The sequence below is a fragment of the Sprattus sprattus genome (genome assembly GCF_963457725.1).
Source record: "Sprattus sprattus genome assembly, chromosome: 4".
Taxonomy (NCBI): Eukaryota; Metazoa; Chordata; class Actinopteri; order Clupeiformes; family Clupeidae; genus Sprattus; species Sprattus sprattus.
The window spans coordinates 44331471-44349465 of NC_137923.1; the positions used below are offsets into that span (position 1 = coordinate 44331471).

The following is a 17995-nucleotide window of genomic DNA, read 5'->3' on the forward strand; positions in this document are numbered from 1 at the left end:
AGATAAGAGAAGAAGTGTGTATGTGTGTGGGGTGGTGTGTGTGTGAGAGAGAGAAAGAAACAGAGACTAAAAGAGTGAGAGCGAGAGAGAGAGAGGGAGTGAGTGTGTGAGAGAGAGAGAGAAGAGAGAGAGAGAGAGAGCGAGAGACTGGCAATCAAACATCTTTTCTCCCCGGCACAAAAGTCTGGCTAAAGTCGCTGTGCTGTTGCCGCAGGAGGGGTGAGCGGCGGGAGGGAAAGGGGAGGGTTGGTCCAGAGGGAAACGCTTGATTCGCAACGTCTGTGATTGTGTGTGATGTGTGTGTGTGTGTGTGTGGGTATGTGTGTGTGCAATGGATGTATGCGAGTGGGTGTATCTATGTGTATGTGTGTGTGTGTGCAATGGATGTATGCGAGTGTGTGTATCTGTGTGTATGTGTGTGTGTGTGTGTGTGTGTGTGTGTGTGGACGCAAGCCCAGATGGCCCCCCTCCCCTCCTCTCCGCTCAGAGTTCCCCCAGAAAGCAGTGCCGGCACGCGCATCGCCCACGCGCAGAGTAGCGGTGAACACAGCAGAACGGCAGGAGTGGGGGGCCCCACTGTGGGGGTCCTGAAACACCACAAGGGCCTACTGGGGAGAGGCAGGCGCAGAGGTTGCATCATGTGTGAGTCTGTCTGCACACATACATGATTGTTGAGTGTGTGTGTTTCTGGGCAGGAGAGAGAAGGGCTTCTCACAGCAGGAACAGAAATCCCAATCCTGCCATTGCACAACACAAAACTACGTGCGCGTTCAGCTGGACTGAACACAGCCAGGCACAGCAGGCTCTAGGTTTCACAGTCTGCAGTTGTGTTCTACAGTCTCCTCTTGCCTCCACAGTCAATCTCTCTCTCTCTTACTCTCACTCTCTTTCACTCTCTCTCACTCACTCACTCTCCCTTACTCTCTCTCCCTCACTCTCTCTCCCTCACTCTCTCTCCCTCACTCTCTCTCCCTCACTCTCTCTCCCTCACTCTCTCTCTCTCTCACTCACTCTCTCCCTCACTCACTCCTTCACTCACTCCCTCACTTACTCCCTCACTCACTCCTTCACTCACTCCCTCACTTACTCCCTCACTCACTCCCTCACTTACTCCCTCACTCTCTCTCGCTCACTCTCTCTCGCTCACTCTCTCTCTCTCTCTCACCCTCGAACAGCTGGCACTATCGTTAGGCACCTTAAGGTTAGTCTCTATGACCTCCACTAAACTAACCTCCATGTGGTCTGCATCAAGATTACCCCCACCCTCTACACACACACACACACACACTCCCCGCCAGGCAGTCCATCAGACTGGACCTCTTTCAGCTCAATAGAGAGCCGGCTCCATTAGGGCTGATAGAGAATCTTGGGGCATCTCTTATCTTGACGTTGCCCTTCCCTTCTCCCAATAGACAGAGGGAGAGAGCGCAAGAGAGAGAGAGAGAGGAAGGGATAAAGTAAAAGAGGGGTGGGGGTTTGAGTGAGTGTGTTAGTGAGTTAGCATGAGTGAGAGAATGGAAGGGATTGAATGATTGAGAGGAGGAGGGGGGGGGGGGGGGGGTAAGTAAATGGAGTCAGCTTTTTGACTTTTGGCTGCCTTTTGTCTTGCGGCTTAGGAAAACAGTGCTCTTATCTGCAACTAAATTGCTACCAAGTGTGTAAAATTAGACTGCGGTGGGCAAGACAATATGAGGCCATGAGGTCACCGCACTCCATGGCGGGGTAAGAGATTGAGCGAGAGATTACATAATTTTTTTCGTCAGAGCTGAAATGAGCTCAGTGATCGCTGGGAGTGGGTCCTACCTCCGGAGGCAGACAGACCCGGGTCAAGAGCCCCTCTAGGGTAGCCTTTCCCCCTGGTGAGATCTATGTGTGGCCCAAAACATGCTTAACCTCAGCTCCAAATCAACTGCCTCAACCGCCTCACCCGCCTCACACACACACACACACACACACACACACACAATGGTGACAGACTGATGGCTATCACGTAATGCTAAGGCTCCTCAAGTGGCCCCTCCTGAGCTAGGCTATGGCTTCAACCATAGGCACAGAAGAAGCACTGACATTTCCCTGTGCCACTGCATCAGGGGGTGGAATTTTATCAGGCCTTTTTCATCAGACAATCTCCATTAGGGCTCAATGGTATTCCATTCAAACGCAGTTTAGAAAAATAAATCACAGCACAAACGCTGGACTGTTTATTGAGAAATAAGCTTGAGGAAAAACAATTTTTCTCCCAAACCGAATGCATCCCCAGGGATGAGGTTCATAAGAAGACATTTGATTGACCCAACTGTTGTTAAACCTGAAATCCACATGAATGCACAGCGAGGCAAGGAAGGCTTGTGGGAAGCACCTCTCTTTACCATTTGACGCATTTTCTCCAGCACTTTGATTCCCTTCGAAGGACCACATGCCTGACCTCCATTTATTTCCCACTGATTTTGCCTCAGGCGTGAAATATGACAAAGGCATCGTCTTCTTCTCCTGGGCTTATGGTCTACCTTTCCTCTGCAGTACAGAAAAGAAAAGAAAGAAAGAAAGAAAAAACACCACCCCATCCTCTACCGCCGCACTGCACTTCCCACATTTTCACCCTTTTACCGACCGCTTTTCAAACTCCATTGGGACTCAATGCGATGCTGCACACTACCTACAGAACATGGAGCCCATATCTATCTCTCGTCAACCTGCACTGCCTGGGCCCACGATACAGATGACATTTATGGCGTTTTCACACATATAGTTATGTTTTGCTCTGATCCGAATCAGTTGATGAGTTTGTAAACTTGGAGCATTTTCCCATGGCTAACCGTGACAACCTCAATGGGCATGACATTCTACAGTTTGGAGAGGAAGCAAAAGCTTGCAGGTAATCAATGCGATCCGCCATCTTGCCTAACATCATTGATAACAAAAGTTCCACTCAAAACTGGTGGAAACGTTAGCTTGTTCACTACGTAGATGGCACCAAGGTTCAAAGAATCCTGAACAGAACCAGGGGCCGTATTCACAAAGAATCTTAGGGCTAAAAGTAGCTCATAAGTGGCGAATTTAGGAGAAACTCCTAAAAATAATGGGCGTGTCAGTCTTAAATTTAGGACTCCTAATTTTTTTTGCTAAGAGCAATTCACAAAGTATTTTATCCCTAAAAGTAGCACCTAAGTCTAGGACAGCTTAAAACTCCTCATGAGGACTCCTAAGTCACTAAGACCTATTCACAAAAAATCGTAAGATGGCTGCAGCCGACTTGGAATTGATAAAAGACATTGCTTAAACCGTGAAGGTATTAATATTGTCGTAGAATTAGCGCGGGATGCAATGACGCCTTTAAACAACGATGTGTCCCGAAGTGAAATGTTTGGAAACATAAAGAAAGCCTATTTGGCTTCGCGGAAAACGCAAATGACGACACTGGGAATCATCATTCAGCCGTTTAATTCATCAAACTATCAACGCACTGTAGACCCCACATCATCCAACAGTTTATCCAGTTGCATTTGGACAATCGCCTATTACACAAGATCAAAGTAAATTCCATGGCGATCGCAGGAATGTCCAGTGACGGGACACACATTACAATAATTGCCCCATCAAAAGATGAAGACGTTTTCGTCCACATTTCAACGGAGAGCGGTCTGCAGCAGGTTTTTGAGAACTTACCAGCTGGATGGCACTGGGGTGACCGTGGCTATTGGTCCTGGGACCAGTAGGCTTTCACTTACGTTTCACGTTCGTTTCGCTTGAAGGGCCGTATGGCTGATATTTGAAGTGGTCAAGGGCTGGAAATATAATAGCCTAACAGTTTGCTGGGTGCTTTAATTATTACTGCCTTGATTACATGCAATTGCCATAGGCTATTTTATATTGATCGCGTTCTTTTTCTCTTAACGTGCAAAGTGTCATTCCCGTTGGATGCACAAACTTGTCATCATGCGTGTGCATTCTGCTAACTGCACTGTCCATAACTATTTAATATGACTTAATTTGAAGCCTAGCTTATTCTCTTATTTTCAGTTGATATAGTGGGATTGTTAGAAGGACGTCACGAATGAGTTTTTAATGAGAGAGCCTGTCAACAACCAATCACCGTCCTCACCCCTTCTAAACTCGTGCATGAGAAGCGACGTCATCCATAGCAACGGAGTTTTTATCTTAAGCTTAGGAGTTGGTATTATCCTTAGTATGAGTAGGTCTCAGAGCCGTTGTGAATCACTTTTAAGAAATTACTCCTACGTAAAAGGTTTTAGCGCGAGTTAGGAGCACTCCTAGTGGTAAGATAAAAGGCTTTGTGAATACAGCCCCAGTTCAAGAATCTATTCCCTGTTGGTCAAAAAGCGGTAACTGAGAAAAATCCAAGTGAACAAACCCAGGAAACTCCCGCATTCACTCCACTTATAGGTCAGGGGCCGTATTCACAAAGCTTTTTATCTTACCACTAAGAGTGCTCCTAACTCGCGCTAAAACATTTTACGTAGGAGTAATTTCTTAAAAGTGATTCACAACGCCTCTGAGACCTACTCATACTAAGGATAATACAAACTCCTAAGCTTAAGATAAAAGCACCGTTGCTATGGATGGCGTCGATTCTCATGCACGGGTTTAGAAGGGGTGAGGACGGTGATTGGTTGTTGACAGGCTCTCTCATTAAAAACTCATTAGTGACGTCCCTCTAACAATCCCACTATATCAACTGAAAATAAGAGAATAAGCTAGGCTTCGAATTAAGTCATATTAAATAGTTATGGACAGTGCAGTTAGCAGATGCACACGCATGATGACAAGTTTGTGCATCCAACGGGAATGACACTTTGCACGTTAAGAGAAAAAGAAAGCGATCAATATAATTGCATGCAATCAAGGCAGTAATAATTAAAGCACCCAGCAAACTGTTAGGCTATTATATTTCCAGCCCTTGACCACTTCAAATATCAGCACATTCGGCCCTTCAAGCGAAACGAACGTGAAACGTAGCCTAAGCGAAAGCCTACTGGTCCCAGGACCAATAGCCACTGTCACCCCAGCGGCATCCAGCTGGTAAGTTCTCAAAAACCTCCTGCAGACCGCTCTCCGTTGAAATGCACAAGTCATCGGTACATCCAGGCCAGGGTGGACGAAAACGTCATCATCTTTTGATGGGGCAATTATTGTAATGTGTGTCCCGTCACTGGACATTCCTGCGATCGCCATGGAATTTATTTTGATCTTGTGTAATTGGCGATTGTCCAAAGGCAACTGGATAAACTGTTGGATGATGTGGGGTCTACAGTGCGTTGATAGTTTGATGAATTAAACGGCTGACTGATGATTCCCAGTGTCGTCATTTGCGTTTTCCGCGAAGCCAAATAGGCTATCTTTATGTTTCCAAACATTTCACTTCGGGACACATCATTGTTTAAAGGCGTCATTGCATCCCGCGCTAATTCTACGACAATATTAATACCTTAACGGTATAAGCAATGTCTTTTATCAATTCCAAGTCGGCTGCAGCCATCTTACGTTTTTTTGTGAATAAGTCTTAGTGACTTAGGAGTCCTCATGAGGAGTTTTAAGCTGTCTTAGACTTAGGTGCTACTTTTAATTGCTCTTAGTAAAAAAAAATAGGAGTCCTAAATTTAAGACTGACACGCCCATTATTTTTAGGAGTTTCTCCTAAATTCGCCCCTTATGAGCTACTTTTAGCCCTAAGATTCTTTGTGAATACGGCCCCTGATGCTTCTGGGGCTTAGCAAGTGAAAAAAGGGAGAGGTCCTGTATTCTGGACCTGTTGCTTATTTCTTATTTCGGCAGAGTTGGCATTTGCTCATAACCGTGTAATTATCTGGGCAATATACAAGACAAACCTATAACAGAATGCCGAATGCACATTGAGGAAATGTCTTGAAAATACTAATGCACCCTCGGTTCATTCTCCAGCTAGCTGCAACTTGTTCTATACGAGGTTAGCTGATACAGTTTGCGTCAGAGGAATTCTAAATGGACAGGCTCTGGTTTGAGTTCTCTGCCGCATTCCAGAATGCAAAGCACACCTGGCTACAGGAACCGTTTAGAGTCTGTTTGGGACTAGACTGAGACCACCTCCTCTCCACGATCTTGAGTAAGATGACTGTGTTCATACCTGCCAAAATGAATCACACCAAGGGCTAAAACAAAATGTCTTTGTTTTGCACAAGCAGCACCCACAACATAATTTTCAGAGCATTTCTTTCAACCATTTTTATGTTGCAAGGTTACCAAAACAATCTACCAGCACTTACAGATATAAGCATTGCTTATGCTAACTAACTACTAGGGGTGTAAAAAATAACCGATACGTATCGATATCCGTTTTTAGCGTGTAAGATACGACTACATCGATGCGTGAAGTCCCGTATCGGTTTTAAAATGTCATGAACCGGTCTTTGCCCGATTTAGAAGTTATGAATCGGTTCACAAGCGTTTGTCCCTCCGTTTTTTTAAAACACAAAACACTTGCTGGCCTGTTGCATTTCATCTCAGTCAGAACAATGATAGCCTGTCATTGGCCAAAGCCCGCATAGCATAAACCAATCAGGCTGTATTCTCAGTATTAACGCCAAGACCTGGAGAGAATGACATATTACAACTCTCAACAATGCTATGCTAGCTACGCTATTCATTTTCAATGGCAAACGCTATGCTAGCTACCTCAGCCAAGGAAGATACATCGTTGCTGATTGCGTGTTTCTACAGACATCCTCGGATTTAAATAATTATAAAATAATAAATAGGAGAATATTTGTATCATTAACAATTATGTTTAACATTTTTAGTCATGATTCCGAGACCGAGCCATCATGACGTCCTAACATAAATATAATCACTGTACGAACACTGCAAATGGCAGTGCAGGCATCCCAAGTCTCCCGGAAATTCCGGGAGTCTCCCGCATATTAATAACGACTCCCTGATGCCTGCAAATTACTTAAAATCTCTCGTTATGTAGAGCACGTGAGCAAGACCGCGCACACGAGACAGACGTGCTCCAAACCGCATTAGCTTATGTGTAGCGTGAGCACTACAGAGAGGGAGAGGGACCTAGAGACTGCGTTTGTGAGGCAGTGTGCGTGTGTGCCTCAGGAGCATTCTGATTGTGGGTGGGCTTTTATCTCTTCTCCCGAACCGAATTAATCAGTTCAGTGTATCTAGGAACAAGGGCACCATGGCACAGGGAGAGTGCACCCAAAAAAGAAAATGTAAGACATTTTACAACAGACTATACAAAGGTGTACCCGTCTTATAAAAGTAAATCACAATGACAGTCTTGCACGCTGTACTATCTGTAACAGTGATTTCAGCATTGCCCATGGTGGGTTAAATGACTGTAATAGACATGTTGAGGTGAGTTCAACAAGTTTCATTTCATGTGCATATTATTCATGCCGGCTAGTTGCCAGGGTATTAGAAGCATATAATAAATAGTAAAAGTAATCTACATATTTAAACATGATTAAAAAATTAAGAATTGCATAGGGCTATAGCCTATAGAATGATATTATGCTTTTATAACTTCTAGGGACCACAACAGAAATACGTAGGGGAATACCTCCGTGAAATGACTTTTTGCAGGTTTTTAGTGTTTTCAATAATTGAACTGCATCGAATCGCATCGCATCGCATCGCATCGCATCGCATCGCAACGCATCGCATCGCATCGTATCGTATCGTATCGTACCGTATCGTATCATACTGAATCGTTTTTTATCAACATGCATCTTTTCTTGTATCGTATCGTGCCCATGTATGAAGATACGAATGGAATAGTTTTTGTCAAGAGAGATTTACACCCCTACTAACTACTCTAACTAGCTAGCTGAAATTGTTCAGTGCTCAGCAGATTAAAAATATGATTTCGGCACAGGTGGTCACAGGCCCTAAGGGTGCCTTTTTTGGTGCAGACTGGAGTCCGCCTGAGCCATTTATTTATTTCCATTTCATGTAATGTGAAATCTGTTTTCCGAACTCGGGTGGGCACCAAGGGATTGTACCAAAGTCCTTCAGATGTAAGGTTTACCTGAACTCCAGTATAATTCATATTTGGTGTGAAAGCTATCCTATCTAAAACAGGAAGTAAATGCTAATCATGACCCCTGATGGATCCAAATTCTTATGCTCGAGGGTATGTCGTATGCTCTGCAAGCAAAACTGCAAATTATCTTGCATTGTCGCCTGTCTTCGCAAAAAACTCCTTATCCAAGCAACTCGCATCACTTAGGGCTGAGCAAAAATAACCAATTTAACAAAACGATGAAGAAAGTGTGCAGCTTTCCATCTTTCTTTCCTTACAGTGTGTTGTTCCCTAGCAACATTGATAAATAAAGGCTTCACGTTGCTTACGTGTTGATGACAAAAACTGACCATGGTTTGCAACCACATAATGTTAATGTAAAAAGAAACCGGTTGGGGCAAGGGGAGGCTGAAATAATCGCACTCCAGTTCGGACCATGAAAGAGTGCTTTATACCAACGAAAGCCAAAGATGCCGCTTTCACCCCCTAACATAAACACACACAAACACACACAAACACACACACACACACACACACACACACACACACACACACACACACACACACACACACACACGCACACACACACACACACACACACACACACACACACACACACACTGCAGTGTGTGTGCTACCGAAATGTGCGAACCTCCACATCTGTGGCTCCATCAATCACGCCACCCCGGCACGGCAAGGCGCTGCGTTCGCCAGCACTAGGCCGTGTTCCGCCGGTCGAGCACCGGAGCGTTCCATCTTCCTCGCGCTGATAGAGCGGAGACGGACCCAATCTCAGGCCGGTCAAAGACCTGTGTTTACTCACACCAGGGGATTGATGGGATTGTGGATGACCTGCCACAGCCCACAGCAGGGGGGCGGACAACAGGCCTGTGGTCTTGGAAACACAACATGTCATTAAAGTGGGGTGTGTGTGTGTATTTGCAGGGGGGGGTTACACACTCGCATACATGGTTCACTGGGTCACAAATGCATGGGATGCATAATAGAGTATTCACAAAAATAAATACAAACAGAAGTTTATGCATGAGTGCACACACACATAGTGCAGTATTCACAGAAACACAGGGCACCAAATTCAAGTATGCGCAAGCACACATGCACACACACACACACACACACGCGCACACAAGTTCACTGACATAAACTCAAATAATATGCATTGTATCAAATCAATATACATGCATGTGCATACACACTTGTGTAAGAAGACAGACTCAATAGACTCTCTCTCTCTCTATGATACACAAGACATGTGTGCTGAGTCCTCATGTATAAATAAACAATGAGTCCCCCATACAGCCCAGACCAGTCAAATTAAGAGTGTGAGCAGACACATGGGTTACCCACACTAAAACATGACCTGGTTCTCCCGGAGCCCCTAGGCTGCAGTTTGGCAAGCAGCCAGGGGGGAGACACAGGAGAGAGATGTGACCCAGTCAGGGCAGGTCGGGGCAGATATGGGAGCAGACACCCAGAAATTATGTCATTTCCTCCAGCACAACATTGAATCAACTTATGGGTAGACGCACAGAGGGGTTGAATGTGTATTGTTTATTGTATGAGTGCACGCATGCGTGTTTGTGTGTGTCTGGGAGGTGGGGGGCGGATAAAGAGTGTGTCTGTGTGTGTGTTTAGGGAGGGTGACTAAGACCCTCTCTTTCTCCCAACCACACCCAAACCAGCAAACACAAAAAATCCTCTCACACAAACAGACACATCAACCTGAAACTGACCACAAACGACGATACCTGCCCCTACCAAAAGGCACCCGCCCAACCCCACCAACGACAAAAGAGAGAAGCATCTACAGGAAGAATGGTGAGTGCAAGAAAAGAAAAGTAAAGATAAGACGGCAAAAGACAAAACAAGAGACTAGAAAAGGTGAAAACCAAAGCAACAGGTGCCTTCAAAGCCATGGAGAGAGAGAGAGAGCAGGATGAACACTTTCCCCACAGTGATATCAGGACCACGCCACCCCAACGCCAGCAAGCGTGTCTGAATGACAGATGATCACTCGGCGTCTGCAGGCTCACAATGAGGGGAAAAAAACGTGCTGGGAAGAGACGGGAGAGAGAGGCGACATAATCGGCTGATTTGGAATAATATTTGCATACATGGCTAATACGGGGGTCCAATTTATCACTTCAACAAGCTGGAGTCTGTTGAATAGCAGAAGGGAGGGGTATTAGAGTTGGTTATGGGGTGGGAGGGGGAGAATGCTAGAGCTACGGGTGTCCGTTAGACTGGAAAATAGTCAGTGAATGTAGATCGCGGGGACAGCTTACAGAAAGCTGAATTGCAAAGATAACATAGAAATTGAGTGTGGGTGTCTGTGAGTGAGAAAAGGGAGTCAGTGAGTGAGTGAGAGAGAGAGAGAGTGAAGGGAGGGGGGGGGGGGCAGTGATTCAGGGTAAAGGACAGACAAATGTAGAGAGAGAAGAGTAGGGGAGGAGAGGAGGGCATTGGTAAGAAGGGAGGGAGAGAGAGAAAGGGAGAGAGAGAGAGGGAGATCAGAAGATTGAGGCATGTTGAGGGGGGTCACCATTAGAGATAAGACCTAAAATAAACATGACCACTCGTGACCTTCCCAGCAGTCATCCTCCACTGAAGGAAAGCAGGGAGATGGATTTTGTCAGGCAGAAAAATGAAAGAGAAAAGCAGAGCGAAGCGAGGGAGGGAGAGAGGAAGGGAGGGAGAGAGGGAGAGAGCGGAAGGGAGGGAGAGAGGGAGAGAAGGAGCATAATCTCTGTGCCTTTCCTTTTTTAAATGTGTGAAGAAGGACAAAGACACAGACAAAGAAAAATGGAGAGAGAGAGAGTCGGAAGAGTTAAGAGCCAGAGATAGAGGGCAAAAAGCCAATTTAGCTTTCACAAATGATCATTCTGGTAAGCCTTTTTACAAGCTCAAAAGTAAAACAGACAGAGAGGAGAGAGACAAGTGGAAGGGGGAGGGCAGAAAACAGCAGGAGGACTAGTTTTTATGACTAGGCTGTTGGGATGTTTATCTCTCCATTCTGCACTCCGGCATATCCCAGACGTGCGTTGTGCTGAATATCAACAGCCCAGGCGATCGATAGGAACCAATTCCTGAACGCTGGAGACTGGGAAGATGTCCAGCCACTTTAGGTCGTCAATGCCGGCCGGGAGCGTTACCATGGAGCCTTTATTAACACCCCCTTCCCGGAGTTGAAGCCTGGGGTGCCTGCCATTTGACTGCAAAAAAGCGGAAAAACCTGTGCCACACTTTCACTGGTTTCATTTTCGGGAAGGCTTATCAGCGTGCTCTTTCAGCCAAGAAAGAATGACAGCGAAAAACGAAGGTGGGAAGGGGAGGGGAGGAGAGAAATGGAGGTGGGAGGAGGAGGAGGAGAGGGAGAGAGCAAGGATGATTTCAGGCATGGAGGGAGGAAAGAAGTTTGGTTGATGAGTGGAAACAGTGTCATGAGACACCGAGGAGAGAGAGATGGCGGGGGGTGGGAGGGAGAGAAAGAGAGGGAGACAGAAAGGGGTTTGGAGAACAAGCTAAAGAAGGGAAGAAAGGAGGAGATAGATGGCATAGGGATAGAAATGGAGGGAGAAGGCAAATGAGAGTGACGGGGGCAGAGAGACAGAGGGAAGAGAAGGAGTGTGTAACGGAGGGAACCATCATGTGAAATAACCTCGCAGCCCACAGTAATTGCACCGTCTTGCTCTGCTGCCCATATAAGGTAATGGAATGCAGGAACCAGTGGGGTAACCTGTATTGATTCAAAACCTCCACACACAGAGAGGTTCGCCTGCCAAACCTTCTCTCTCTCACACACACTCTCACACACACACACACACACACACACACACACACACACACACACACACACACACACACACACACACACACACACACACACACACACACACACACACACACACACACACACACACACACACACACACACACACACACACACACACACACACACACACACTGTTTTTGTTTTCAATCCACAGTCTGATCTACACATACGTAAATGGCATACAAGCCATTTAATGCACAAGTAGATGGCCATAAACCAAAGTCCTTCCTGAAGCATTCAGACAGCCATTTAAAACAAAGCAAACACACTCACACACTCTAAAGCAATCAGGGAACCAGCAGCATACGGGGAAAACAACAGTCGGCACTGCTCCTGCAAGCAAAGGCGCATTGGAAATTCCAGCAGCATGATCTCGACATCTTCGACTAGAGATGGAAAATGTCCTCATGTCAAACACCCGCACTAAGTCTTAGCCCTGCAGGCGTTCAGAGGGAATGCTTGTGAAGCTGGTTTATCAGCACATAACATGCACACACAAACACTCACACACTACACATACCACACACACACACACACACACACAAACAGCACACACTAAACGTACAAATGCACACAGTCATGCGCACACAAATGCATGCAAATACCTACAAATAAAGATATAAATGCCTCCACACCCACACATTGAAATTAATAAACACAAATAGGCACACGCAGATTTACACAAACACAATTCCTCATGACCCCTCTGAGAGGCCAGCCATAACACCCCCTCTGGCTGGATGTGTTACACTTGCTCTCTCTCTCTCTCGGTCTGTGAGTCACAGCACTGAAGCTGGCGCTGGAATCCCTGCCATGTCGTTACTAAGCCTAACTCCCCCCCCCCCCCCCCCCCCCCCGCCTCCCGCCTCTCTCTCTCTCTCTCTCTTTCTCTCTCTTCTTCCCTTTTAACACCTGGCAGGCGTGCGTGGCAGGCCTCGCCTTGCCCCATACCGCAGCCCCTCACATGGCACCCAGTGCTGGCACTCTGCTGCTGCTGCCAGGCGTGCAGTGCCATCAGAACTGCCCACCTCACACTAACAGCCCCCATTTCCTACGTGGTGCCACAGCGCATGGCCCATCCACTGCAGAGTGTGGCAGAGTAGAGGGCGTGGAGTGTTCAAAGGCTCATAGAGTACCACAGTCTCGACTCAGTGGCTCATAGTGGAGGCAGTGTGTGTGTGTGTGTGTGTGTGTGTGTGTGTGTGTGTGTGTATTGGTGTCGGCGTCTGTGTGAGAGTGAGACAGGGAGAAAAAGAGAAAGGCACATAGAAAACAGGGGATTTCTGCAATCAGCATTTCTGAAAAGTGCCCAAATTGCCTCTGAAAGCTCCTTAATCCAGCAGATACACAGAGGAATGCATGTGTGTGACAGCTGCTGGATTCAGAGTTACTCTCTCTCTTTATCTAATTCTCTCTCTCTCTCTCTAACTTCCCCTACTGTCTTGCATACTAACTGAGATGCAGTCTCTACCACCAAAAAGTTCCTAGAATAGCCGGGGACTGAGAGAGAGGCCAACCTCGGCCCTGTTGAGGCTCAGCCACAGTACTGAAGAGCCGCTGAATGGCCAGAGTCTCAGTGCCATCTCTTGTGTGTGTGCGTGCGTGCGTGTGTGTGTGTGTGTGTGTGTGTGTGTATTGGGGGGTTGGGTACATAGGCTATTTAGTATACTGAATGTGAGGTTATGTGTGCATATTGCACATAGTATTTGTGTGTGTTTACGTGTGTCTGATTTTGTGTGTTTCCTATTGTATTTATATAAGGGATTAGGCGTGTGTGATTTCTGTGTGTGTGTGTGTGTGTGTGTGTATGCGCGTGCCTCACAGTGGTGCCTCCCTGTCTCCGTCTCTAAGGGTGTGATTCTGTGAACACCATGCCTCATTACCACGTGTTTCATAGTGCGGGGGGGTTCGTGCACGTCTCTGGCCCTGCGCTGAGATTCCTGTGAGAGCTGCTGTCCCTGTGGTAAGGCTAACATTTGTGCAATGTGATCCCCTGATGGCTCCCCGGGGACTGCTCCTCTGCAGTCGCAACCTCACCCTCCAGATGTTCAGCATCACAACAAAGCAGAAAGGAATGCAGCGTGTCAGCTGGAGGAGCGGCAGGAGAGCCATTTGCTGAAAGGTCAAGCGCAGACGAGGCCACCGCAGGTACAAGCCATTCTACAGGTGGCTTTCGATTGTTTGTTTGTTTGTTTGTTTGTTTGTTGGTCGGCATGGTGACACGTTGACTTGTTTGCTTTATAATACCATCAACGGCAGCAATGAACTTCTCTCTGGGTGAGTTGATGCGACTGTATGCGCAATCTCTCAGTCAAGACCCGTCCTCTGGCTGTTGCTCACCAGCTTATTTTCTTTGGGGAGGCGGGGGAGTGGTGGATGTTTTGACTTACTCCCTTTTCCCAAGGACACGGCATAACTTCTGTTGCTAGAAAACACCTCCTGTCGTGGCGCTGTCATCCACACAGCTTTCTGAAATACTGGCTTGCCAGACCCTCCTAAACTTATCCCAGCTCGGTTCCCGTCTGAATCTCAATGAGCTACTGCTGAAGGCAGAGTCGAGTGTGTGCGTGTGTGTGTGCGCACACGTGTGTGTTGGGAGGGGGGGGGGGGGGGGGGGGTTGGATGGGGAGGCGCATATAAAATGCCCTTGCTGTGCCATCAGACTCTGCTAAGTGGTTGCAGCCCAGGAACATAGTTATCCAAGGCTGATATTCAGAAAGAACTGTAGTCTATAGTGAGGGCAACTGGCATCCGTGTTCTACAGCCCCCCAATTTTTGATCAAAACCAGACCTTGGGAAATGAGGTCATGGGAGTCCAAATCTCTTCCTGGAGAACGTAGATTTATCGTCGACAAAGCTGCTAACACGATTGTAAATTGCCGAGGTCATCCGGGGCGAAATTAAGTTTTTATTGCCCTGTGGCGAACCCCGGCAAAAAACAATTAAAACAGCAGTATGTTCCGCGTTGACAGTGAGCATACTTTCGGGAGAAGGATCAAAAGTTATTTACTGTCTATCTATGCATGAGGGTACCACAATCAGAAAGCCATTTTGCATGTATTTCCAACCAGAAACCCATTGCTCTCCCTGCCAAAAGCATTCCTCAAATGAATTCTGCAGCCTTACAATGCAACATTGATCCCCGCCTAGCCACAGACACACAGGGATTTGGCATCACCTACGCAAATGACCAGGGCTGCAGCAGTGAAGCAGAGCAAAGGAATGTCAAGGAAGACAGAAAAGAGAGAGAGAAACAAGTGTTGGAGTCTAACGGAAGGTGGATGGGTGAGGAGAAAGGCCGCTGGCTGGGCCCACACATAAATCCATCTCTTTAATGTGGGTTTTATCTACAGAAGACGGGTGGGAGCCAGGAGCCCCTTGCAACCCTGCTAATGGTTGTCCTCTGTGACACGGCCCTTCAATGAGGCAGGAACCTCTCCTCGGGGGGCAGGGGGGAGGAAAAGGGCAAGGGGTTGGGTGAATGGAATGACCTGCATTATTTAGAGATTCTCAGCATTTACTTAAAAAAGAAAAAACACACTTTTCTTGGAAATTACACTGCCTTCTTTCTGGTCATTCTCTGTGTTATGCATGCTGTTGCACAGTTGTTTTTTCCCCTTCTTCTCAGTATCTCAGTGAGCAGTGCAATGAGCCCGCTGTGGTTTGATTTACTTCTGCATGAGACAGCAGGAACTTATTACGGCAAGATTTTTCTTTTCCCCTTTCTTTTTTTTTCAATTAAAACCCTCCATCAAGAAACTGTTCGACTCCAACAAATTCCCCGGGGGAACACAACGGGAACCAGTGGTGAGCGCTTGTGGTCGGGTGAGGCAATGGCTCCTCTTTTTCCCCCCTTTTTTTTTTTTTTGCGGGTGTTTAAACATTTTCACAGAAAGAGATTTTTTTTTTTCTCCTGCTGCTGGAGTCTCACACACAGACCTCCATAAACAATGAGGCCCCGAGCTGAGGGTGAGAGAGGTGGGGCGAGCTGCCTTTGAATTCACCAGTGGCTAGAGCAGGGGCAACAAAAGCGCCGGAGCCTCAGCAACAAAAAAAGGCAAGGTTGAGGAGAATGGCCATTCATTGAAACGAGGGCTCCCATCTCCCTCCCGTATGTGGGTGTGCGTGGGGAACAGCCAGAGAGAGTTCCCGTCTCTGTGCCAGTTTCATCCTAATCCATGAGTTAAATGGAAACTACAGCCCATTGTCTTCCAGCAAGCAACTCTGCACACAGGCCTTGTGGCTGAGACAGTATAAATTGAAAAAGCACACAGGGTGTCTCCCTAGATATCTTAGGGGCTGAATAGGTTCCATACTAAGCTGAATTTTGAGAGAATGTACGCAGAGGACAGCAAGAACAGAAATGGCAATGTGGTTGGGTGGCCCCAACTATGTGCCTGCAACATCTAACATACAAGATGGAAACCACAATGCCCCACCGTCTGTAGATCTCCATGACAACCAACCACTTTGACCTATATAAACAAACTAGGGATAACTTGAGGGAGACTGATGGTAATGAATCATATCCACCAGAACTATGTAGCCACCAACCGATTCTCTAACAGATGAAGGAATGCAGTCAGACTGGTATGAGATAAGGGGTGGTTTTCCGAGGGAAAAAAATACACCTAAAACTTTGATCATATATGCAACTTAATTCTCATCTTGTCTCATTTCAGATGAAATCAACAGATATTTATGTTTTTAAATCATCAGTAGCCTAGTCTTCACATGCACCTGTGGAACTGTGCAGTCTCGTTTGTCCGTCTGGCATCAAGTCTTGACAGTTTCGGATCCTTGTTGCATAGCCTACCAGTAGCCTATCAAATAAATAGGCTAAGGTAACTAATTCGTTATTACGTAGTTGAAATATATTTATATTTTAATAATTTCGGCCGTCATCCCACTTATAAATCTTCCAACTTTTAAATGTAGGCTAGCCATTCATTCTAAGGAAGATGGCTATTTATCTAATCAGTAGACTTATATCAGCGTTGAATGTCCGAGCGGTGCCAATGACAACATCCTGTTGCTTTTCTTATATTGTAACAACATCCACTGAACAGCCCCTCAAAACATGTTCAGTTCTGTGGCACCGCATATAGAGATCGCGATTGTGAGTTTAGTTTTCCTTTATTCATCTTACTAATGATGTCTTGGTTACTAGCCTATATGAGAAATACCCGAACGGATTAGCTACATCGAATGTTTAAGAACAATCACACCTGCTGCTACCATACCGCTCAGATGACTAAATACCCCGGGAGGCCACACCTTTGCGTAACATGGCGTACCGAAAGACGGGATAAAGGTAGCCGATACCTACTTCGGGGTTTGTTAAAAGACGTTCTGATAATACGCTGTTTCGGGCAACAGCCTGTTATAAAGCAAAGCCAAAGAAATGGTATTGTCAGCCCTGTGAGTTGCTGTGCAATCACATGGGACGGCTGACTTCACGGAATACTTGTCGGACAACAAGCGATCTGGCTAATGACCGAAACTGACGAAATAAATACCCATCGGTAGCCTACTTCAAGGGAAACAACAAGCACAGGTATCTAGACAGCAGCGTGTAAACAAAGTGCTTTTGCTTCTTTCTTACCTTGAACCATGATGACAATTACGGCTGCAATCACCCAACTCCTCGCCGTAAAGTAGATATCTGAGGCGCCGTCTTTCGACATTCTTCTTGAACAGTCCAGTTTACCCCGATCAGACTACTGATAATCAAATATTCCTCTGAATGGTTTTCTTGTTTGTTGAAAACGCGAACAACCCGAGGGCAAAACCTGTCAGCAAAGAGCGGTGGTTTTGCCCCACACACTGGCGACTTGTTTCCTTGATGTCGGTCCTACGGTCGGCTTGTGACATAAAAGCATTTAAAAAGCCCTTCCCGTACTGGGCGTTAGTTGCGCATACAGGTATGTCCTCCTCGCTATGTGCGCTACTGATACAGCCGCTCTTGTAAGTAGCTACAGTGGTCGGCGTCTAGTTCCCCAATCCGTTCGTATGCGCCATTCAGAGTGGAGAGGAGATTGTGATGTCATAAAGGGCGTTACAATTTCACAGTATGTCTGAAAAGTTAGGGAACTTCTACCACCGTTCTGAAT

General features: G+C 46.5%; 1 protein-coding gene across 1 annotated transcript in view; it reads right to left on the reverse strand.

Annotated features, from left to right (window-relative positions):
• Window positions 1–17592, reverse strand: part of LOC308363612 (poliovirus receptor-like) — a gene marked incomplete at its 3' end in the record, with an annotated part of 48297 nt that extends 30705 nt beyond the window's left edge. Inside the window, 1 exon segment of the mRNA XM_080836424.1 lies at window positions 17488–17592. Coding sequence (XP_080692550.1) covers window positions 17488–17569 — 82 coding nt within the window. The 5' untranslated portion in view covers window positions 17570–17592.
• Window positions 17593–17995: the final 403 nt, after the last annotated feature.